This window comes from Astatotilapia calliptera, chromosome 6 (assembly GCF_900246225.1).
Source record: "Astatotilapia calliptera chromosome 6, fAstCal1.2, whole genome shotgun sequence".
NCBI classification, from domain to species: domain Eukaryota; kingdom Metazoa; phylum Chordata; class Actinopteri; order Cichliformes; family Cichlidae; genus Astatotilapia; species Astatotilapia calliptera.
This window is the reverse complement of record NC_039307.1, coordinates 18,834,102-18,858,837: the sequence shown is the minus strand read 5'-3', so window position 1 is coordinate 18,858,837 and position 24,736 is coordinate 18,834,102. Positions and strand designations below refer to the sequence as shown.

At 40.5% G+C, this 24,736-nt stretch overlaps 1 protein-coding gene across 5 annotated transcripts; it reads left to right on the top strand.

Annotated features, from left to right (window-relative positions):
* Window positions 1–2,526: 2,526 nt before the first annotated feature.
* Window positions 2,527–11,160, top strand: LOC113024125 (uncharacterized). Of its 5 annotated transcripts, none has more exons than XM_026170847.1 (8): window positions 2,527–2,630; window positions 6,244–6,325; window positions 6,437–6,501; window positions 6,978–7,055; window positions 8,666–9,058; window positions 9,499–9,654; window positions 9,875–9,924; window positions 10,051–11,160. In XM_026170847.1, coding segments are annotated over exons 3-8 (798 nt in total). In that variant the 5' UTR covers window positions 2,527–2,630; window positions 6,244–6,325; window positions 6,437–6,500; the 3' UTR covers window positions 10,171–11,160. The 5 variants fall into 5 exon arrangements, 4 of the variants coding, with proteins under 4 accessions (XP_026026632.1, XP_026026631.1, XP_026026635.1 ...); XM_026170846.1 differs by lacking the exon at window positions 2,527–2,630 and adding an exon at window positions 6,086–6,117; XR_003272636.1 differs by lacking the exon at window positions 2,527–2,630 and adding an exon at window positions 6,665–6,792 and having other exon boundaries at window positions 6,168–6,325.
* Window positions 11,161–24,736: the final 13,576 nt, after the last annotated feature.

The window sequence follows — 24,736 nt, the reverse complement described above, 5'->3', positions numbered from 1 at the left end:
TTGCAAGCATCCACTAGTAAAGCTAGTTTTCGGTGGTACGTTCATGGTGACACTGACAAATATCCCATGGTGCCAGTGGAAATTGTTAGGATGCCTGGGTCGTTGACCCAGGGTTTTTGAGTTTATTATCTTATTTATAATTTCTAGTCTTTGGGTTTTTGTTAGAGTCATGTCTTATGGTTTGTCTCTGTGTAATCCTTAGTTGCTGTCTCCCCTGTCCACTATTCCCCGTGTCCAGTTAGTGTCTGTGTCTGCCCTGGTCCCACGTCTCTGTTCCCTCTGTTGTAGTGCCTGCATGTGAGTCTGTGTCTTTGTTCAGTCTGTGTTATGTGTTTCCTGTTTTGAAGGTCTCTGTCTTATCTCAGTGTGTTCAGTTTACGCTTCCTTCTCTCGTCAGTTCTGATTGCCCCAGCTGTGTTTCCCTCCTGTTGTCCATTCCCTGATTGCTCCCTCTATGTATTTAAGCCCTCTGTTGCAGTTTGTCATTGTCGTGATCTACCGTTTATTTTGCTGTGTGTTTTGGCTGCCTGTGTAAGTTATTTGGATTCTTACTTTTGTTCTGTTTGAGTTCAGCATTAAAGCTGTTTCAGTTTACGTTTGTCTCTGGAGTCTGCACCTTGGGTCCTTTTCTTGCCTGCACACAGCCGTCACATAACAGAAATAAATAGGAATAAAAATTAACCAGAGTTTAGGTTGAGCACGCCAGCTTAAAATTTGTGTAGGGTTCTGTGATTGGGGTTGTTGTTGGTGTGTATGTTCAGCTGCAGCCGTGTCTGGAAAACAGAAACTGTGAATAAAATATGATGGAAAGCATGAAAATGTGGTCTGATCTTCTGTGGATCTAATACAGTAACCTTTAAGTGAGGTCCCATTTGAGCTCATTGGGCCATTTCACCAGAGTGCACCATTTCACATTAGTTCTAGGGATTATGCAACACAATATCCTGAAGTATTGCCCCTGTGCAGCATTTCTGCAGACTGTGGTGCAAGCAGTGTTTCAGGTCATCTTCTGAGTCAGCATCCCAAAAGAGATCCTGACTGATCGGGGAACTCGTTCATGTCTCACACTTTAAAAGAACTATTGTGCATTAAATCAGTTCCAACAAGCATCTATCACCGTCAGACTGACGGGTTGGTAGACCAAACGGAACAAGACTTTAAAGTACTTGATTTGTAATGAATCTAATTGGGACTGATTGTTAGACCTTCTGTTGTTTGTATGGGAGGTACCCAAGGGCTGCATTGGATATTCTCCCTTTGAGCTGCTGTTTGGCAGGAAGTCACGGGTGTGTTAAATATAACTCACTCACTTCCTGTTTTATTTTGGGAGGTTGTGTTCCTTATTTGTTGTCTTAAGTTTTGCTTTAGTTTTGATTCACTTCAGTTATGTGGTTTTCCCCTTGTGTCTCCACTTACCCTAATCACCCTCCTGTCTCAATCTCCCTTTGTGCTTTTTCAAGGCAGTTCACCTTCATGTTGGGAAACATGAAGGTGGGGTAACTTTGCACCAAATGCAAAGTTACCCCACTCACACTCACGCAGCGGGAACACAGATACAGATATTTGTTCACCTTCTCTGCAAAAAGGCCAGAATCAAAAAATTGAAATGTGGACATACCAAACTTAAATATATAAAATTCCCCTCGTCTATCCATTTTTTTCTGACTTGTTTTATTTGTATCAGTCTCTTTCAATATTGGTCTTCTGCGCAGGTTTAAACCAAGAAGGAACAATTTACAAATTCAATTCAATTCAATTTTATTTATACAGCGCCAAATCACAACATCAGTTACATCAAGGCAGTTTATATTTTAAGGCAGACCTTTCAATAATAATTACAGAGAAAAACCCAACAATCATATGACCCCCTATGAGAGAGCACTTTGGCGACAGTTAAAAACTCCCTTTTAACAGGAAAAAACCTCTGACAGAACCAGGCTCAGGGAGGGGCGGCCATCTGCCGTGACCGGTTGGGGTGAGAGAAGGAAGACAGGATAAAAGACATGCTGTGGAAGAGAGCCAGAGATTAATAACAAGTATGATTCAATGCAGAGAGGTCTATTAAGTGAGAAAGGTGACTGAAGAAGAAATACTCAATGCATCATTGGAATCCCCCCAGCAGCCTACGCCTATTGAAGTGTAACTAAGTGAGTATACAGGGTCACCTGATCCAGCCCTAACTATATGCTTTAGCAAAACGGAAAGCTTTAAGCCTAATCTTAAAAGTAGAGATAGTGTCTGCCTCCCGAATCCAAACTGGAAGCTGGTTCCATAGAAGAGGGGCCTGAAAACTGAAGGCTCTGCCTCCCATTCATTGGTGTGTGTTATCTGACTTCAAGGAAAGATAAAGTTGGGTATCATCTGTGTAGCAGGTTGAAAAAAGCTACATGTTTATTTTTGTAAGAAAACCAATTACCCCCTTATTTTTTGTTTATTATTGTGACTTATTTTGACATTGTTATGTGTTGTTATATTGGTTATATTTCATTATGCCAGTAGATGGTGCTCTTGCACTGCTGTGGAACTACCAGAGACTCTAGCTATAGGCTCTGCGCATGCGCAGCTCAGAAATAAATGAGCTCCGGCCTGAGCAAGACGCTAACTTCGGTGTCCTCTCTATTAATCCACAGGTACTGACAAACAAACTTTTATGTTACCGAACTGGTTCTAAATGTCATGTAAGTTGAGTAACAACTGTTCGGCTATATTTTGAGATGAGAGTGATGATGTTGTTTTGTGGTATTTTGTTGTAATGAGTATTAGTGTATCATCGGCATAATGCTATAATGCTACGTAGCACTATAAGTATATGCTATGACAGTGGCAACCTGCGACTTCCGAAAATGTGTTGTAGTGTTTGTTTTAGTGTTAGCCAAGCAGTACTGAGTACATGTATTAAGAGGAAAGCCTTTTGTTGGTGAAACAACGTTGCAGTCGTCTGCCGCCATGTTATGTTGCGTTCAAGGGACGCCATGTTCAAAAGTAATAGCGTATATGGCGCGAATGTGGGGAAAGGTTGTGTGAATGTGAGATGGGTTATTTTGGTATGTTGTTATGCTTTAACCGTGAGTGTTTTGTTTAAGTTGTGAGTATGTAAAGTCATTTTGAATTAGTTTGTATTTATTTTGCTTTTGAGAGAATGCTTTTTGTAACTTCATTTTTGTTTATGAACTCTGTTATTTTATGGGAAGAATGCATGGTCTAGTGTGATTTGTATTGTGTATATGTAGAGAAATAAATGAGCTCCGGCCTGAGCAAGACGCTAACTTCGGTGTCCTCTCTATTAAGCCACAGTTTGCTCATATTTGGCTACGCAGTGCTCTCTAGCCTGTGTGCCGCTTGCTGCCGGTCCAGATTCCCCTAGGTCTGGTGCCGGTAACATCTGCAAAGCAATGAAAATAAATGTTTTGCCTTCTGATGATACTACCTAAGGGAAGCATGTATAAAGTCAACAGAATTGGTCCTAGTACTGAACCCTATGGAACTCCATAATTAACCTTGTATGAAGTGTATGAAGAAAACTCTCCATTTACATGAACAAATTGAAGTCTGTTAGATATGATACAAACCACTGCAGCGCAGTACCTGTAATACCTACAGTGTGCTCTAATTGCGCTAATAGGATATTATGGTCGACAGTATCGAATGCTGGACTGAGGTCTAACATGACAATCACAGAGATGTGTCCACTGTCAGGGGCACTTCAAATAAGCTATTCCTCTGCAGATGACCTGTTAGCTGTTTGACAATTACTCTTTCAAGATTTTTTAATATGAAAGGAAGGTTGGAGATTGGCCTGATTAGCTAAGATAGCTGGATCAAGAGATGGCTTTTTAAGTAAAGGGTTAACTATTACCAGCTTGAAGGCCTGTGGTACATAGAAGATAGGCTGATCATATTTAAGAAGCATAAATCAATGGTAGGACATCCTTGAGCAGTCTTGTAGGAATGGAGTCTAAAAGGCACGTCAATGGTTTGGAGGAAAGTTGGTTGTTTTCTTCAATCAGTGATCAATAGTAAGATATTCTAGCTTTCCGGAGGACTTTCTTATAAAGCAGCAAACTATTTCTCCAGGCTAAATGATGATCTTCTAAATTTGTTTTGTCATTTCCTCTCCAGCTTATGAGTTATCTGCTTTAAGCTACGTTTTTGAGAGTTATACTGAATAAAGTACTTCTCATCTGAGGCTCTCTTTTTACAGGAGCTACAGTATCCAGAGTTATGTGTAGTGAGGAGCTAAAATTATTAACAAGATAATCGATCTCTGTTGGAGTAGCATTCAGGTAGCTGCTCTGCTCTGTGTTGGTGCAACGCATTGAAGATGTTAACAGTGGGTGAATTATGTTCTTAAACTTAGTTACAGCACTTTCAGAAAGTCATCCACTGTGATGAAATCTACTCCCCATAGCGAAGACCCTATAAAAAAGTGAACATCAAAAGGTGTTTCTGGTTAGGATACTGGAAGCACTGATAGAACATCTAGTGACAGGAGGTGTAAATTCTGAGACTTCTAACTTTAACGAATTTATTATGAACAACAGACGTGAGACTTAGCCCTTCAGTGGTATTGTTCTCATCAAAGTCAGTTTTCATTTGGAGAATTTTCTACAACTTTCATCTATCCATCCATCTTCTTCCGCTTATCCAGGGCCGGGTCGCATGGGCAGCAGCCCAAGCAGAGAAGCCCAGACCTCCCTCTCCCCAGCCACCTCCTCCAGCTTATCCGGGGAACACCACGGCGTTCCCAGGCCAGCCGAAAGATATAATCTCTCCGGCGTGTCCTGGGTCTGCCCCGGGGCCTCCTCCCGGTGGGACATGCCAGGAAAACCTCGCCCAGGGGGCATCCTTGTCAGATGCCTGAACCACCTCAACTGGCTTCTTTCAATGTGGAGAAGCAGCGGCTCTACTCTGAGCCCCTCCCGAATGGCCGAACTTCTCACCCTATCTCTAAGGGAGAGGCCAGCCAGAAGCCCATTTCTGCCGCTTGTATTCACAATCTCATTCTTTCGGTCACTACCCAACGCTTGTGACCATAGGTGAGGGTAGGGGCGTAGATCGACCTGTAAATTGAGAGCTTTTCTTTTACACTCAGCTCTGGAAATATGAACTTTTCTATAACTTTTCTATCCCTACCCAGACTTATGATTTCAGCTAAGTTCTCTCTCAAGAACTTCACAAATTCTCTCTGAGTGCTAGAGAAAACACAACCTTTATCACTCTCACTATCTGGCAATCATATCAAGCAGATCAGGTGAGTTGTTTTTGAAGCATCTCGCACTACCTTGGCCTTTGGTCATCCCTGGCTCAGTACTTTTAACCCCAGTATTGATTGGTGTCTGTGGTGGTGTGAGGTCTTTAGGAGGGGGAGGCGTGGTGCAACAGGCTCAAGGGGCAATGCCAGGGAGGCTGATGGACCAGCACCAGCTCATTTGCAGTAATTAGGTTTCTCCCTTTTTAGTGACACTGGGAGCTGTGATGGGTTAGGGGAGTCCAACACGACATTGGTGCCAAACAGAAAACGGTGCACAAACCGAATAAAAGAAAAAGAAACCCATAACAAGAAAATTGTGTGGTCTGATTTGTGTGTATGGTCAGCATCAACACTTCCTTGGTTTTAAAAAGTTTTATTGCTGTTTCATCTGGAATTTCAGCAAGCTTGCTTAGCCGCTACTAAACTGACATCTCCCAGAACTCCACTACTCAGGAAGCCTTTCTCTCTCAAGAAACACGCTGATCCTCCAGATTTTGTCACTGGTCTTTGATGTTCCTCAGGTAACACAGTCATCTTGAAAATCATTGAAGAGTTTTCTAAGTCTGTCCATTTTGTTGCTCCTCTCAAACTCTCCTTGGTTGTAAAAACAGCCCAGTTTCTCACCTTTCTTCTGACTATGTGATTGCCCACGGGACATTGTTTCTTCCCATGAACCTCAGTTAACCTCATTTCTTTGGAAGGAGCTGTGTCCAGCACTGGGAGCTCAGACTAGTCCAGGGGTGGGCAATTCCAGGCCTCGAGGGCCGGTGTCCTGCAGGTTTTAAATCTCACCTTGGGTCAACACACCTGAATCAAATGATTACTTCATTACCAGCCTCTGGAGAACTTCAGGACATGTTGAGGAGGTAATTTAGCCATTTAAATCAGCTGTGTTGGATCAAGGACACATCTAAAACCTGCAGGGACACCGGCCCTCGAGGCCTGGAGTTGCCCACCCCTGGGCTAGTCTCTCTTCTGGCTTCCATCTCCAGATCAACAGGCAAGTGGAGAGAACTAACCAGGTTCTCGATGAGTCTACCCGTCAACCTGGAGCTCTCCGTTGTCCTGGATCAGGTGAATACCACTACTAATGACTTCCTCCCATTCAAGTCTTCAACGGGCTACTAACCTCTGCTTTTCCCTGGTGTGGTGAGAAATTGAGAAAATCTGTCCCCTCTTTCTTAGAATCAAGCGGAAGAACAAGTATCTGGCTGACTTCCACCAAAAACCTTCACTGAGCTACCTTCCAAGTCAGTTCTGGTTATCCACTAAAAATCTCCCTTTACAGTTTGAATCTAAGAAAAATCCCTCTCCAAACTAAACGGGTTATGATGAAATCAAGTCTCTATTTAACCCTGTCTCTCTTTGTCTATGTTACACAATACAAGAATTCGCATTTTTTATGTCTTCCAGCTATAGCCTGTTCGGTTCAGTCCATTTTACGCACAGTTTAGAGTCTTGGTCACAAGTGTAGGAAGAAATGAGCAAGATACTGACATGCTGATCAATGAACCATCTGCAACGATATACAAGCTGAATAGGTCTGTTTTAATGCAGAGACTTAATTAATTGTTTAAATTCTTCAACTTTTGTCCTGATTTTTCTTCTTTAGAGTTGTGTTGGTTTAATTTCCAATTTTGTGTTATGCATGACCTTTATAAAGATCATTGTGACTGGCATCAGTGAAAAGTGTCACAAGTTTTACTTGCTTTTTTTCTTGATTCAGTGCTGGTGAATAAACATTCCTCACCTCACTTATATGGACATGGGCTACTGAACTGCTGCTTAAGTGATCTCTTTGGAGGTAAAAATGGAGGGATGGAACTGGGTTAAACTGTCCTGACTGCTTGTGAAAATGTGACATTAGCATTACATGTTTTCTAAATCCAAATCTAGTTTTTAATATGTTCCAAGCACTAGGGCTGCCACAATTTGTCGACTAGTCACGATTACGTCGACTATCAAAATCGTCGACGACTGATTTAATAGTCGACGTGTCGTTTGAAGCTTTGTAAGATCGCAAAAGACGCAGGAATAATAGCAGGATTTAAGAGTGTAATAACGGACTGAAAGAGAAGATGGCAGCACAGCATGTACAAGGATGCCAGCTGCCGTTAAACCCCGAAGAAGAAGAAGCAGCTGTGTCCCAGAATTCATAGCGCGGCCCAGCTTAGTTTCCAACAATGGCGGTAGCTAGTTAGTTTTAATATTACTCTTATTATTCTTTCTGGGTCAAAAAATAAACGTTTAACATATTTTCAGGCGAGAATGTAGCTGTGTAAACCTCAAATATCTGCTCAGTTTATCAGGACACCACATATTTTCAAAAGCGCTCCGACGTTTTCGGAGACGTCTGTTACCCACTAGCTCGATAGCTAGCCGGGGGCTAGGTCACTAGCGCCGTGAGAACACCGGACTCCCGGCAAATTGTTTTCAAACCCACCGCCGTCTTTCGCGACTCAGGTTAAATATATATGAGTCACTTAGATAAATTAAAAATGTTATTGTTTGGCTTTTTTTTAGTATTTTATTTGTTCCTGAGTAAATCGGTTTGGCTGAGATTAAAGTTATAGTTTTTACACAGCTGAATAAACGTCAAGCAGACAGCTGATTATCAGAAGTGTGAGATGCTGGAGAATATACTCCGGTGTCCTGTTATATTTTAGATAGCAAGGAGTTTATTAAACTTTACCGAAACAATCTCCAAATTTCATTAAAATTTAATAAACTATCATCTTAGCTTTATTTTTAGTTAGCACCTTAAAAGCTTAAAGCTGTAAGCTAATGATAGTTATATAAGAGCAGATGCTGCTGGTGCAATAAGCTGTGCATTTTACGTCCAGTGGATGATGATGATCTGATTAGTCGACTAATCGCATAAATAATCGGTGACTAGTCGACTATCAAAATAATCGTTTGTGGCAGCCCTACCAAGCACAAACTAAAACATATTTTGCACACTTCAAGTCTAATACATAATTTCATTCATGCTTCCTGATTTTATTATGGATCTATGCATGCAGTGCAATTGTGTCCATGTGTTATTTTCATTCACATAAAATCAAACGAACAGAAAACAGCCACAGAATAAAAGGTTCCATTCAACAAGCCAATCAGAACTTGAATTTCCTTAAAAGGAAACGTCTGTGAAGGGGACACTCAAGAGTGAGACCATTTTTGATATCTTTTAACTGCAAGTCGTCGTCAAACATGGACAGACTTCACATCATTTTTGTCCTTTTTTTAGGTAATATTTTGGAAGGAGCTTTTATGAAACATTCATTTTATTTAACATTTACCTGTTCTACTGATTATATTTGACATCATCTAAATCTACTTCTTTAGTCAACACTTACAACTATGTTGTACAATGTGAAACACTGGCAAAATGTGTTATTGTGTTTTGTATTTCAGGAGGTGATTGGATTTCTGGATCAGTGGTGGATCTGACAGTGAGATTGGGTGAAAACATAACTCTGTATTGTGACTCTACAAAACCACCTGAGGAATATATTGTGTGGTACAGAAATTGTACCCATGAAAATCAGCCTCCTCTTGTCCTAAAACTAACAAAGGATTCGTGGAAACCCATCTGTAACCGAGCAACTTTAGTGAATTCTCTACCTCGCTTCCACTTTGTAAACAACCAGTCCTCTGGATCGTATGACCTGCTGATTGTGAATATTTCTGATTCTGATGAGGGCCTCTATTACTGTGGAACTGAGCAGAAACAGCTACAGGATAAAAAGGATATTAACCTTGAATTTGTTCAGAGTTATGGCAGTGTGGTGACAAGGATTAAAATCAGTAAGTGCTCATGTGATTTTTTTTTAACATTAAACATTAGTATCAATATTTAAAAAATGTAACTGTAACTTAGACTCAGGTTAATTGTCAAAAACAATTTTAAAAATGACATATTCTGAAACCATTACATGATTACACAATTATTTGAAACTTTTTAGGTTAAAATTGTCAAAATGCATTTTATATGAATTGCAGTTTAAATATTCTATCAGTAACATTGTGCATTGCTGACATATTTAATATGAAGTGTCAGGCCATTAATAATGAAAAGCAAGATTAACTATTTTTAAACGAAACAAATATTTTGATTGCCATGCATGTTTTCTTTTCAAATGAGTTTTTCTAGTTTTCTGATGACTGAGATTCAACATCTCAAACATTAGAATGATAAAAAAAATATACACAGAGACCTAACTGAAACATGTTTGTGAACAATTTAGATTTCAGTGATCCACATTCTTCAATTTTAACTGGTCAAACATCTCCACAAGACTGCGGCATGTGTTGGAAACTGCTCTTCATCCTGTGTGCAACTTTTGCAGCTCTCTCCTCTCTTCTTGTCTCTCTTCTTGTTCATTACCTCTGCCAGAAAACAGGTAATTGCTAAATATGGTACTTTTTTCAATCAATCCTCTTATCATCAAATTAGTATATTACTTAGTTTTTTCATCAGCTCAATTTGTAAACTTAACAATTTGTGCAAAATTTAAAAGCATTTTGCTAACATAAGAAAATTCCAGGCAATGAGGTTACTACATCTAAGTCAGTATAATGGTGGATTTTATTTTTTAATGATGTATTCATTTCTGTGGCCAGAAGTTGATCAACAAAGACCAGAAACCAGTGGGAAAACAAGAAGAACTCAGGTAAATTACATTAATATTCAATCCGTATTTTTTCAGCGCTTGTCATAATTAATAATTAATTCTAACAAAATGAATTATTTATAGAAAACCAATCATATTCATAATTACAAACAAATTCATTCACAGGATGAAGATGTGCTTTATGCTACAGTGGAAACACGTCAAGCAACAGAGCGATCCAAGAAGAAGATAACCTATAGTTCTGACTTATGCACCTATTCTACTGTCAAGACCTCTGGGGTCTAGATTTTACATTCAAAAGTGCATTATGAATTAATCAGAAGTCATTAAGTTTTTTGCTTTTGCCATTTTTCCTCTACCTATCAAGCTTAGTAATAATTATAATCGTCTATTTCTTCTTCAGTGAGCTGCTTGGTTTAGATGATATTTAAAGGTATATAGTCAGACATTTTTTTTTATTATTTTATGCAAAAAATATTGTTCTTGTAATTTCCGACAGACTGATGTATCATCATTAATCCATTAAAAATACATATGAAAATACATGAGTGCTTGTGAAAGCTCCCATGTTGCCCTGCCATCATGAATAGTGCCTGTGATGAAAATCACCTTTCTGCCTAATCACATTTTATGTATGTGGCTAGAGACTGGTCTCATATCCTGTATGCCAAAAACAGAAGACAGGACACCTCACAGGCATTTGTGTGGAGACAAATTTCAATTTCGGCTTGTTTCATCATGTCTGTGTTTTTTCATTTGAGTAGGGGTCCCATTCATCAAAGAAGCAAATACACAAAGAAAAGAGACAACATGACCAACACTGGGATAAAGAGAAAGTAAACACTGGCACCAGTGATACTGAAGTTGCCTGCTTTCTCGTTTAGGTCTCAAACCAGGGATCTTGGTTGTTACATGACTGTTTAAACCAATTCACTATGCAGCCCCTATAACTGCATATAACACAATGGAAGTAGACACTCACTTATTTCATTAGGATTTTCCCATCTCTATGGTTTACGTCTTCAGTACTAAGTACTAATGTATGTCTCATGGCATGATTAAATATCTTTCCATTTGATACATAAATCTATACTGATATTATACAAAGTAAAACTGAGTAAATACCAATAACATCAGTGTCAATTACATCACAAATACCTTAGTGATGAATCGTTGGCTGTTCACGTCCTCTGATGGTGCCTTCTGATATAAAACCCAGCTGTAATGCTCTTTACACTTACACAGGTCTATTTCTACTGCCTTATAAATTACATATCTGCTTCTTCCTGTGTAAAATGTTTAACTGTTTGTTTTCTTTTGTTTCTTTGTTTAGTATTGTAATAAATAAAGTGTAATTAAGCAAGCAATAAGCAGTAGAGTGGTATTTATCAAAATCCATGCTGCATATAGTTTCTGGAGGCAGACAGAACAAAAAAAAAACCATACTGCTGGAGGTCAAAGGAGAATGGCCAGATTGGTTCAAGCTAGGATTCTATGGGCTACACCTCCAAAAAAAACCCATAAACTCCCCCAAAACAGAATTCAAAGTTCCAAACATGAACTCGGTAATGAGTAGCTCCACCGTTATTGCTGATCACTTCAAAAGTTCATTGTGGCACGCTTGATGCAAGCATTTCCATGAGGTGAGTGGGAACATTTCTCCAAGTGGTAAAGACGGCCGCACGAAGGGCATCTACTTTCTGGAACTGTTGTCCATTTTTGTAAACTTCTCTTGCCATCCATCCCCAAAGGTTCTCAATTCAATTTAGATCAGGGGAACAAGCAGGATGGTCCAAATGATGTTATTCTCTAGGAAGAAGTCCCTTGTCCTGCAGGCATTGAATACTGTAGCACTGTCCTGTTGAAAAATCCAGACGAAGGCCTTCAGTCATGAGGGATGGTCTCTGCAACATCTGGACATAGCCAGCGGTCGTTTGATGCCCCGGCACCTCCTGAAGCTCCATTGTTCCACTGAAGGAAAAGGCACCCCAGACCATTAAGGCCCCGCCTCCACTGTGGCATGTAGAAAACATCTCAGGTGGGATCTGATTGTCATGCCAATAAAGTTGGGAACCATCATGACCATCAAGGTTACTTTTTTTTCTTATCAGAGAATAAAACTTTCTTCCACCTTTCAGTGTTGCATGTTTGGTGCTCTCTTGCAAAGTCCAAACGGTCAGTTCTCTGGCGTTCATGGAGACGAGGCCTTTGAAGACAATTTTATTTTTGAAGCCTTTCAGTCTCAGATGCCATCCGATGGTTATGGGGCTGCAGTCGGCACCAGTAATGGTCTTAATTTAAGTCGAGGATCGTCCAGTATCTTGAGCTCCAGCTGAGTGCTGGTGAATTTTTTGGGGGTCTTCCACTTGACTTTTTTGTTCCACAACCCTCAGGATCTTTTAAGAAATTCCAAATGACTCTCTTACTGCATCCCACCTCAGCAGCAAAGGCACGCTGCAAGAGACCCTGCTTATGCAGTTCAACAACCCAACACGTTCAAAAAGGGAACGTTTTTTTGCCTTTGCCATCAGGACATCATGACAGTGTAACTACCTGAACGAAAATGACAATGAATCCACATTTTTGCACAGATTTGGCCTTTTGGCATACAGTCAAAACCTTTTGTTCAGTTTCAGTGTTGTTTCCAATAAATTGTGTGCTCAGAAAATGTTTTCACTCCCATTTCTTCTCGTTGCATGTTGAAACTCTACTTGTAACCTTGTTAAGATCCATGCAAAATATCTTAAACTTTTTGATCGGGACTGTACCTTTTTTGGATTTTGCAGGTGAATCAGTCTGTCACTGAAGGAACTGCCCAGCGTTGTCACTGTTTTGTACATGGTGTGGGATTTCCATGAGAGTTGATAGCCTAGCCATCAATCTCCTCTCAGAGGACTGAAACCATTAATATACTTTTGAAAATTCAGGCTTTTTTGCAGCCAGAGTAGTCACCCCATGCTGACCAATAGAATAACTGGAGGTTTAACGCACTTACACTCCTCTGGTTTAACCCTTTAAGACCTACCATAGAACCAAGTCCGCCAGAGCTTATATTATATTTTTACATGGTGTGGTGCCATTTTTGGGAGCATTTCAAGTTGCTATACATCAATACAACAATTATAGCCCAGATTTTAATAATATGTATTCATTAAGTGCATAGTAATTACATAAATTGCAAAAAAGTGCAATAAAGTACAAAAAAACTGAAAATCGTTTTCGCTTTTTTAACATATATTTCTAGTTAGAGAAATTTAAGAGGCTTATCCCTCAAAACTGTAAATACAAAAAAGTTGCACAAAATAGTTTCCTACCACAGGAAATTTATTTTGAGTGTCTTCATAGTTTTATTTTTGAAATATACCAATTTTTATATACTGCAGGAAAAACGAAAATAAATATTATACTGCAAATTTGCAAAAAAAGCAGCATATGCATCAAAATAAACTATTTCCAGCAGTGCAATATGAGTCCTAAGCATCCCAGAAACGACACAGAAAGTCATAAAGTCAAAGATAACTTTTAAAAAGACCAGTATAGGCCCTCAGGCCCTGATGGTAAAAAGACTACATTTCCGCGAAAATGACGTCACTTCCGGTTTCGGGCAAGTAATGGCGGACATGCAAAAGTTCGTGCTGATGTCTATTCCAACGTAGGAAGTGTTATGAACAGCTGATCGGATCGGCAAAGCGTGTTTCTGGAATATTATGTTTTTGTTGCTGCAAGTGCTTTTTATGCAGTTTTTGCAAAGCTTTATGTGGAAGGAAACTGTGACCGAGGACAAGCTGATGGCATAAGATGTAAGTACAACTCCTCCGGTTTCATATGCAAAAAAAATTATTGCGCTAGCTTACGTGGTTGCAGAGCTACCGGGATTTAAAAATAGTTACGCAAATCAGAGCGTGCCCGCTCCGACCGGCTCTAAAGGGTTAAAGGATATGTTAACCTTTTGTATATATTTTTGTAGGATTTGCCACCATGCAACAAAGGTCAGTGTTAGAACAAGAGAAGTGTTTCTCATTGTAACAAGGTTACAAAAATATGATGGGACATTGAAAATCCAAATGTCACAGTCCGTCCAAGTATCACACATTTTCTTACTGCATTTCGTTGCCCTGTACCTGTGCATGTGCAATGACAATAAAGTTGAATTCTATTCTATTCTATTCTATTCTATTCTATTAATTTCCTTTTGAAAATGAATAACTTTATGTTTAAGCTTTTTTCTTGTTTTATTTGAATCTTTATTTATCTCCTGGTCCAGCAGTTTTTAACCCAGTGTTTTTGAGTTGTGGATTTCCAATCTTGCAGTTGAAATTCAATTACTTTTCCAATCTAGTTTCTGTTCATTTAATTTATTTTCCTTGTCTGCGTTATCCTGTCTCCTATGTGTCAAGTCTGCGATTGTTTCCTGTGATTTTTGCACCACTTGGAGATTTGCTTAGACTCCATTAAAGGTAAGTTTTTACTCCATATCATGCCAGCAAGTACTTGAATATCTGGATGAACCTATTGGGCTTTCTTTGAGATGATCAAAAAGTTGAGCTATTTTTTTAGCACAATTTTTGTGCCACATCATAACCACATCATCCTAGCTGATATTTGCAGTTCAAATAAAGAATTCTGTCGTCTCTTGGTCTTATTGTCACTTTCGGCACTGATCCAGAAACTCATTTGTACTGCAAGAAACACCTACTAAATCAATATGACAACCAAGCAAATACATATGTTGACTCCACCCTGCTCAATACAAAACAGATAATGTAGATATACATTTGTTGCCCAGATAGAATCAATATAATGACTGCAACTGAAATAAGATAATAGAACTACACAGCAAAAAGTAATTTAGTTTCACCTTTAAGTTTCTGTGTGCATGTGTTAATAGTGATCTGTTTTGCCAAAAAAGCATGAAGCCAGTGGAGAACTGACTCCAAAAAAAAGTCGATCCCCATAGAATCCCAGCTTGGAAATCTGACACAAATTTGTGGCGCAAACTACAGTGTCAAACTAGTAGAGCAATCAGAAGGAGGTTTTTTTTTTAGTACAGCACCACATTGGCACAATTTCAAACTAGCAGTTGCCATTAACCTCCAGAAACCACTCGCCAACTGGTGACAGAATACGTATGTTTTTTTTACCTTTTTTGGTTGCTTGAGTCTCTAGGCCTAAATAACGTAAACCATTGTGATAAGACGTTTTGTCTACCTTTAATACTGTGAGTTTTCTTCTAATTATTTTTTACTGCTATGTTTTTTTACACATGGCTTTTTATGCTTTTGCTTATGCTGCTACCTATTTGCCGGTGCAAATATTCAAAATTTACTAATATAGGACTGTCTGTCTAAAATGGACGATAAAGCAGGGTATGCTTCTCAGGGTGAGGACTTGTGTTTAAAATGAGTCTTGAGCCTGAGAAGGGTACCCTTTAATAACCTGTAAAGCGTACACCAAATCCACAGCAGCAACAGTCATTCGTACATTACAAAGTGCAGAATGCTGACAAACTGAAGCTGGAAAAAAAAGTTTCTGTTTTCTTGAATATTGTCAATAAGTGACCTAAAACACCTAAATCCAAACCTATTTTATAGAAGTTTACTCTCAGGTTTAGACACTGTTAATAAAAATTCAAAAATTTAAATGAAAACATTTATTGGCTAACAGGTTGTAGCACTCTGATGTCCCACTTAGATTAGGCCTTGACATGTTGTTTAGTATCACACTAGCTGCATACCACAACTGAATGCCACTGCAAATCATTGTGGTAGACATGCTGGTAAATGGTGCCTACATAAGTTTTCTGCAGCATTATCAGAAAAGACATCTACCCATCCCCACCCCCAACAACTTCACGTCTTCAAGATCACTTCACGTCTCTATTTCAAGTGAAGAGCATACAGTACAAAGAAACTTATCAGTTTGTGATAAATGCAGGGGGGCTTGCTAATACTACCTCTGTTTCCATAAACCAATGGTACTTATCTCAGAGAAGTTAAATCAGAGCTAATGGGAGCTTGTCTAGCACTCTAGTTTCCCAACAGTGTCCCATCAAAGACCAGAAGGTTTACTCAAGACCAGTAGTCTCAGCTTGAAAAGCTTAAGCCACTGTTGACAATACATGGAAATGCCCATTAAAAATGCTAACCGCAAACAGATTTCAGTGGTTTGCTGTCAAGCAGGGGCACTCATTTAGAGCATGGTGCAAATAGGCGAGAAGTTTTTCTGACAGAACACTGTTGGAGATGAAAGGAAAGAGATTGCTTTCACTTTTGTACATTTTTAATTTATGTCTATTTTTAGATTTCACTAGACAACCACTGCTTGCCTTGTTTGGCATGATGGGGCCCCACTGCTTTGGAAGCATTTATGTAGGTTGTGATAAGAGATGATTAATTCTGAAAGTGATTAAACTTCTTGCATTTGTACCACTAATGAATTGATCTTTTCTAAAGCAAAGTTGACATTTGAACTTATTTTCCTAGACTGGTCCTTATCATTCTCAGTGTTTAATGGTTTTGCTTCCTCTTAGCCTGTTTACCAGATTTTATTTCTGATTTCTCAAACTTTTTATCTAATTCTGCATTTAAGTCTATTAAAATGAAGTTGGTTTATTTGATTGTTTGTTTTTTTTAAACAGACTCAACACTTCATTCATTATTAGACTTAGGTAACAACAATATAATTCAGAGATGTATACATACTTGCATTTTATAGGGTCATTTGAATACTCTGTATATTTTTGAATAATGTCTTTTGAATAGAAATTCTCAGTGAGGAGACACCATTTTGCGATGCTAAAGATGATTTCTGCCCTTTCTTCAAGAGCGTAACAATAAATTTGTGGCACAAACCAGAAACAGCCATTTACATTAACACTAAAAATTGCAAGACCAAAGGCCGTGACAAGGGACATTTTCATTTCTAAGAATAGCAGGAGTATGGAGCTAGGACATGTGAGGGTAAGAGACAACACAGTTATACACGGGATGGAGTATATGGATTCAATAATCATAGTCACATGTGAGGGGTCAGTTCAAAGTGTGTGTATTGTGCGACATAGGTTACAAATGTAACAGACTGAAGGAGCACCCTTCAGATCTGCAGGAGGCTTCACCGTGCACGGTGCTCTCTGCATGCACATGGGTTAATAAAGTAACATTGGAAGTGAGGTATTCTGTCTCGAGTCGTGTGTGTCTTTACAGGTCAGAATCAAAGGGTCGGGAGCGACAGTGGTCGCGACAAGTAAATATCAGACTAAATACTGTGCTTTATATCACTCAAGAAAACCTCCATAAAATTTGGACATCTTACTATTTGTCATTGAGAGACGGAAATGGGAACAACCAAATGAGAACAAAGCTTTTCTGACCTCTAGTGGAACCGTACATGTAGATATATATGTCACAATAGTCTAAATTCAGATGTAGTTTCCAAGTTAATTGTCTTACCAGACAAAACAAGCTAAGCCATTCTTCTGTAATTCATTGAAATTGTCATTGAAATATTAAACAATTTTCAAAACTTGTGACAATATGTGACAGTTTTCAAGCCTATTACAGTCAAGACTAAGACTGAGACAAATGAGTGTAAAAGGTAGGTCACTGTAAAATGAAAAGTAGACTTTTTTATTGTAATAATCACAAATGGTAAGCTTGAAAAAAACCTAGCTAGACCCACTAGACCATCTTATAACATTACACCAATAGAAAAACAACACAGAATAAAGGTTGCATTTAGCAAGCAAATCACTTTTTCTTTCATGGAAATGTCTACCCAAGTCATGACATCTGAGACTCCATGTTTGACGATGGCCTGCAGTTCAAACAGTAAAAGTGGTCAGATTTCACATTGTTCTTGTCCTTCTTTTAGGTAATATTTTTTGGGTATATTTATTAAACGTTAAACATCTAACCGTGTTAGGTCTGCACCCGCAGGCCTTGCTAGCTCAGAGACTTATCACCATGAACAAAGCAAGACACTTAGAGCTCAGTCCATTTGAACTTGCAAGGGAAGCTGGTCCGGTCAGGATCCAGAGCTGCAAGCTTCTCACCTGATCCCAGCCAACTTCAAATCCAGTCTTCCCTCGCAGCCTTTTATTCAGTGAAAACAGTTACACAAACACCCCACTGTAAAAACCCATATGATGTGTCATAAAAGCTACGGCACTGTGTGTGTATGTGCATGCACATGCGAGCATGTGAGTGAATGTGTGTGTGTATGTGTGTGCGCATGTGTGTCTGTATATGTGACTTCCTGGTTACAACCGTTTAACGACATCCCTAGTCATAAAAGGGTCATGTCCCCTCACCCAATATATGGCTTAAACCCTTTAATGGTCAACCATATACAAGCACAGGTGAGCCCATAAAGGCCAGGAAGTGAACATTCCTTAGCAAATAAGGAAACCAGAATCTTACATGCAAGTGTGCCTGCAGTTTAAGGCAAGGTTTACAAATTTTAAGCACAACAACAACTTTTAATAAAATTTCTCCAACAAACTGAACTCAGCATTTACAAGAATTTGGTATAATGTGAAAACCTTAGTGCATTTGTTACTGCACCTGAAATCAGCGGGCAAAAGAGAAAAACTCAGATAAATTAGATTAGTATCCAATTTGTATTATATTTTCAGTTGTTTTAATTGAACAAATGGCATTTATAATGACAGCAGTCCATTGGTGATTGTGTATGATGACATTCTTGTGTGTAGATTTTGTTTGTAGGAGATGCATATGGATAACCTCTAATATTTAATCCTTGTGAATAGTGTCAAGTGCCATACACTGTAAAAAAAAAAGTGATATAAAAGTATTTTACTGTGTATTTTACAGTTTTGTACTGTTCTTCTAGAATATCATTAAATTTACATAAATAGACTGTGATTTTACATTTCAAATGTAAATTAACGTAAAATCACTGTAAATGTAATAAAACATCATTTTCTTGTTTTTTAAATGTATTTGTCTGTACAAATGCATATTTAGATTGTTAAAACACATTCACAAATGTATCATAATTTCACAAATATTTGTCCATTATTTGAAAGATTGAACTGTTAAATTCAAATGTAATGCTATGGAAAAATATATAAAATGATTCTCATAAACAATTATTATTGTTGTCTAGGGCGATCGTGGCTCAAGCGTTGGCAGTTCGCCTTGTAATCAGAAGGTTGCCGGTTCGTGCCCCAGCTCGGACGTTCTTTGGGCAAGACACTTCACCTACTGGTGATGGCCCGAGGGGAATTGTAAAGCACTTTGAGGGTCTCAAAAAGCACTATATGAATACAATCCATTATTATTTAAACCAACTGTTAACTGTATATTTCTGTACATTTAAGTATTATTATTCATATTGCTGCATTCATTGACCTTGTTTATAGGTAATTTCATTGTTTGATCACATTAAAATGTACCTAATTTAATGTTTAAAAGCACTTGAAAAAGGCAAAATCCCATGTAAAATTAGGGCAACAAACTGTATTGTCATTACTGAAAATAACCGTATTTTCATGAGAAAGTTATTTTCTGTTATTTTCTGGTATTATTTTGGTGCCCCAGCTGCCGGAATATTACTGTTTTTTTTTTAGGATTTTTTTTACTTACTATATTTATGCCAATATAAAGAATAGTGTTTTAAACTTTATAAAGATAATTTCAAACAATTAATGTCCATTCAACATGAACATCTGTGTCAGTCTAGAGTTAAAATCAGAATCAGAATACTTTATTGATCCCTGGGGGAAATTATTTTTTGTTACAGTGCTCCATTAAAATTTTTTTTAAACCAACATTAAGACAAGACAGACAATACACTAACTAAGAATAGTACAATATATACATATATATACATACATACATACATAAGTCACTCATAAATAAATAGTTGGAAAAGAAACATGTGTAGTTGTAGCAGCAAACAGTGTGTTAAGTGGATGCGTTGTACAGGGAGATGGCCACAGGCAGGAATGATTTCCTGTGTCGTTCAGTGGTGCTTTTCGGTAATCTCAGTCTCTCACTGAACGTGCTCCTGTGACTGACCAGCATGTCATGGAGTGGGTGGGAGGTGTTATCCAACATTGTCTTTATCTTGGACAGCATCCGCCTCTCCGACACCACCTTGAGGGAGTCCAGCTCCATCCCCACAACATTGCTGGCCTTACGGATTAGTTTATTAAGTCTGTTGGCATCTGCGACCCTCAGCCTGCTCCCCCAGCATGCAACAGCATAGAGGATCGCACTGGCCACAACAGACTCATAGAAAATCCTCAGCATTTTCTGGCAGATGTTGAAGGACCTCAGTCGCCTCAAAAAATAGAGACGACTCTGGCCCTTCCTGTAAAGTGCTGTGGTGTTTTTAGCCCAGTCCAGTTTATTGTCAATGTGTACTCCAAGGTATTTATAGTCCTCCACAATGTCAACACTGACCCCCTGAATTGAAACAGGGGTCAAGTGTTTCCTGGTCTTCCTGAAGTCCACGATCAGTTCCTTGGTCTTTGCCACGTTGAGCTGCAGATGATTCTGCTCACACCACGTGACAAAGGAGTCGACCACAGCCCGGTACTCTGTCTCATCATCCCTGCTGATGCATCCAACCACCGCAGAGTCATCAGAAAACTTCTGAAGATGGCATGTCTCTGTGCAGTGGCTGAAGTCTGTGGTGTAGAGGGTGAAGAGGAAGGGGGAGAGGACAGTCCCCTGTGGTGCCCCTGTGTTGCTGATCACCTTGTCAGACACACACTGTGGGAGACGTACATATTGTGGTCTTCCTGTCAGGTAATCAACAATCCAGGACACCAGAGAAGCATCCACCTGCATCGCTGCTAACTTATCACCCAGGAGGGTCGGCCTGATGGTGTTGAAAGCACTGGAAAAGTCAAAAAACATGACCCTCACAGTGCTCGCCGGCTGGTCCAGATGGGTGTAGACACGATTGAGCAGGTAGATGATGGCGTCCTCAGTTCCGAGACGAGGCTGATAAGCGAACTGAAGGGGATCCAGGTGTGGTCTTACTATGGGTCGCAGCTGGTCCAGGATGAGCCTTTCCAGGGTCTTCATGATGTGGGAGGTCAATGCCACGGGCCTGTAATCCTGGGGGCCACTGGGACGTGGCGTCTTTGGTACAGGGACGAGGCATGATGTCTTCCACATCACCGGGACCCTCTGCAGACTCAGACTCAGCATAAACAGTTTATGAAAGACTCCACACAGCTGGGGGGCACAGGTCTTGAGGACAAGGGGACTCACTCCGTCTGGTCCAGCAGACTTGCCTGAGTGAAGTCTCCTCATTTGCATCTCAACCTGGTATTGAGTGAAGGTGATGGGTGGGGGAGGGGTGTCAGGAATCTCACAGGAGGCAACAGCGCCATGTGAAGAGAGAGGCTGGCACAGTGGTGTGGCTCTGGATTCCAGGCTGACTACAGGTGAGGTTGTGGGGGTAGGAGCAGACACTGTGGTGTCGAATCTATTGAAAAACAGATTCAACTCATTGGCTCTATTCTCACCTCCCTCAGTTCCCCTGCTGTTGGTTGGCCTGAATCCAGTGATGGTGTTCATGCCCCTCCACACCTCTCTCATGCTGTTCTGCTGGAGTTTCCACTCCAGCTTCCTCCTGTAATTGTCCTTAGCCTCTCTGATCTTGTCCTTTAGTAACACCTGGATCTTCCTCACCTCCTCTTTGTTGCCCCCTCTGAAAGCCCTCTTCTTGTTGTTGAGGAGGGCTTTGATGTCCTTAGTCACCCACGGCTTGTTATTTGGGTAACAATGAACAGTCTGAGCTGGAACAATGGAGTCGGTGCAGAAAGTTATGTAGTCTGTGATACAAAACCCACCACCTATGTCAAATACTTCAGAAGGTTTGATATCATAATTTTGAGAAATATATTTTCTTTTAAACACATACATGTAAATAGTATATCCATTAAGATGGTTCCCTCTGTTGCCTCTATAAAAGCTTATTTATCCTGACCCCAAAGTCCATTGTTATTGATTCCTTCTATGAGTGGTCATGCTTTGGATGATCAGTCTACGCTAAATTATCCATATTATCGCTGATTTTTTTGTTCAATCTTGCGTGCTTTTTGTTTTGTTTTGGGGGTTCTTACAGCGCATTTTCTACTGCGTCCTGATTGATTGACAATGGTCTACAGCCAATCTCCTGTACAGTACAGAATGCCTTCAGCTTGTTACATTTACATAAATCTTTGATTGCTAGCAGTGTGACTCTGAAGTGCTGTAGTGTATCTTTGTAAGTTTTCTCTCCAACAAACACAACAATGTCGACAAAACGTGTTGCACCGTCAAAGGCACCTGCGGTAGTAAACATGTTAAAAGGAAGGTAGAAGTTACCATATTGTGGCAAGCTGAGTAATCTTAACAACAAAGCACCCACACAGAGCTCGAGCTTGCTGTTCTACCCCAAACTGATAGCGAGAGCTCTTTATTGAACACTTCATCTGCACTACACTGTGTATGAAAGGGTCAATAACTACATGCCTGAACTCACTCATGGTACTACATTCTTTCCATCAACAATAACTGTCGGTTATTTTTGTTTGTTACTGTTGGAAACAAGCAAAGGCTGATTGGGTGGCTTAGACCCTCCAGCGGAGGCAGACAAAGGCTGGACGTTCCCCTTGGACCGTCGGAGGAGCTACAAAGCAGTGTGGCTGAGAGCTCCTCGACGCTGGATCGTTGAGTGACTACCCGTCAGTGTTTCCAGCAAAATCAGCTAGTGTGTTGCTTTGTAATTGTATGTTAATGGCTGCCTCTGTGGATTTTCCAGCAGGAGTGCGGGAACCGGAGAGCAGCGAGTACAAGTTTCACAGGAGCAGAGACACGGAGCACGAGCACTGAGAAGGAGACATGGCCCGGGATTTTGTTGTTGTGTGTTATTTACTTCACTGTAAATAAACGCACTGCATTCATTACACAGAGTTCGGCATTTTGGGTACTCCTTCCCCACACACCCACGGACCATGACAGAATGATCCAGCCACATAATGGACCCAGCGGACTCAAATGTCGCCTCAGAGGAGGAGTTGCCCGACCAGCTCTGGAGTTACTGCCGGAACGTAATCCAGGCAGCCAATCAGCATCAGAGACACATACAGGTAGTGTTTTTTGATACTTTCCTGTCATCCACTACCTTTTTGGCGAGCTTTTTGGACATTAACAACCTAATTCAAATTGTAACCATGCTGAGGGCAAGCTCCAGCTTTGAGCTGTTTGGTTTGGGCGGTCTGGGCAAGGAGGACGCGGCTGCCTCCCTGGGAGCCCTTGCCGCCTGTTTTTTTCTTCATAGGCAGACGATTTCCCCACCGTCGCTTGTGACTCACTTGTTGGACCCTCCATTGCGGGGGAGACATTCCCACGCCATCGGCACTCCACCACATCTCCACTCCACTCATCTGCTGAGTCAGTAGACAAAAGACCGGCAGCACAGAACTACACAGCTGCTCTCCATCCCGACCAGCTGGTGGATCCTCAGCCTGACACGCCAGCCCCGGCATCGTTAAAGAAGCGACGCTCGCGCCGCCGGTGCTCCTCACCGGAATCCCAGACCTTTTATCAGCCGGCTGTGGAGAGTAATATGGACAATTCTTCTTCACTAACCTTATCTGGGTATTCGACCACTGACTGTGTGAATGCTAACCCCGTAGCCGTAGCTCAGTCAGCTGTCCAGCATGTAGCTCAGTCTTCAGCCCCGCTTAGGGTTGCCAACCGTCCCTTAAAATACGGAATCGTCCCGTATTTAGAAACAAAAGTACACGTCCCGTATTGAGCTAATAAGGGACGCACTTTGTCCCGTAATACAGTGAGAATCAAAAGTAGTCTATAAATGTTTATGGAATTAACGCTTTGTTTGAAAACATAATTCCCAGCCCCTCTCCTGCTTTGTGACCAATGAGCTGACAGCACACTTATGACAATTCGAGTATGACAATTCAGATTACCGCTCATCTCATTGGTCGAGGAAAGGTCGCTTACGGAGAAAATACCGGAAGACAACAGATGACCACAACAAGAAGCACGGCCAACAGGGAAACAAACGCCGTCACTGCGGTGCAAGTCTCGGACGACAGTACACCTAAAGCTGGGCAGACACTGCGATTTTTTCAGTCGCGTTATTCAGCTCCTGCTCAAACTGCACGATTGACTCGCAGGGGTTAGACGTTGGTAGGTCACGATGCAGGTCTCACACTATACCGCCCGATGCTCTGATGCGACCTGAGTGCTCACACTGTGCGTCCATAAAATTAAGGTTATAACAGAAAATCTGTCGCTCGCTCTCTCTGTCTCTCACTCACACAGACACACCACCACCATCAACTTTGCTAAATTGCTAATGAAAAACATGATCAGGCAGCTGTGATTTAGCAGCGATGTAGATCCAACTATTTTCACGGTTGTTGTGGTCGTGATAATTTTGTGAGGCCACATCGAAAAGGCTCGGATGAGCTTTTCAAAGTTCTACAAGTTGTGCCTCCATCGCTTGTGTCCAGATCACACGCTGCACAGCAGTGCTGCTCCGTCTTTTTCACGGTGTTTACGTGTTTGCGCGTGTGCAGTGTGAGCGGCTGTGGTGACACCCTCACGAGCGATTGATGATCGGGAGCTGGTCGTGAGGTGTTAATCACTTCTCGTTACCCCACGTATACTACACGACGCACGATGAAGGCCAAAATCGGTCCGATCACTCAAAAATCGGCTCAAAATGGGCCTAAAACCGCACAGTGTGAGCCCAGCGTTAGAGCAGCAATGTTTGTTCCCCTCAGAGAAAGGAAAGAATGGGAAAAGGAAAACACCTGGCTGGAAAAAGTTAATATGGGCATGTGCAGTGAATATCAGCG

Excerpts from the sequence above, each read along its gene's own strand:
- LOC113024125 (XM_026170847.1), top strand. Across the intron at positions 9,059-9,498 it reads GGTGACAAGGATTAAAATCA|ATTTCAGTGATCCACATTCT; the intron begins GTAAGTGCTCAT and ends TGAACAATTTAG. Across the intron at positions 9,925-10,050 it reads GGAAAACAAGAAGAACTCAG|GATGAAGATGTGCTTTATGC; the intron begins GTAAATTACATT and ends ATTCATTCACAG.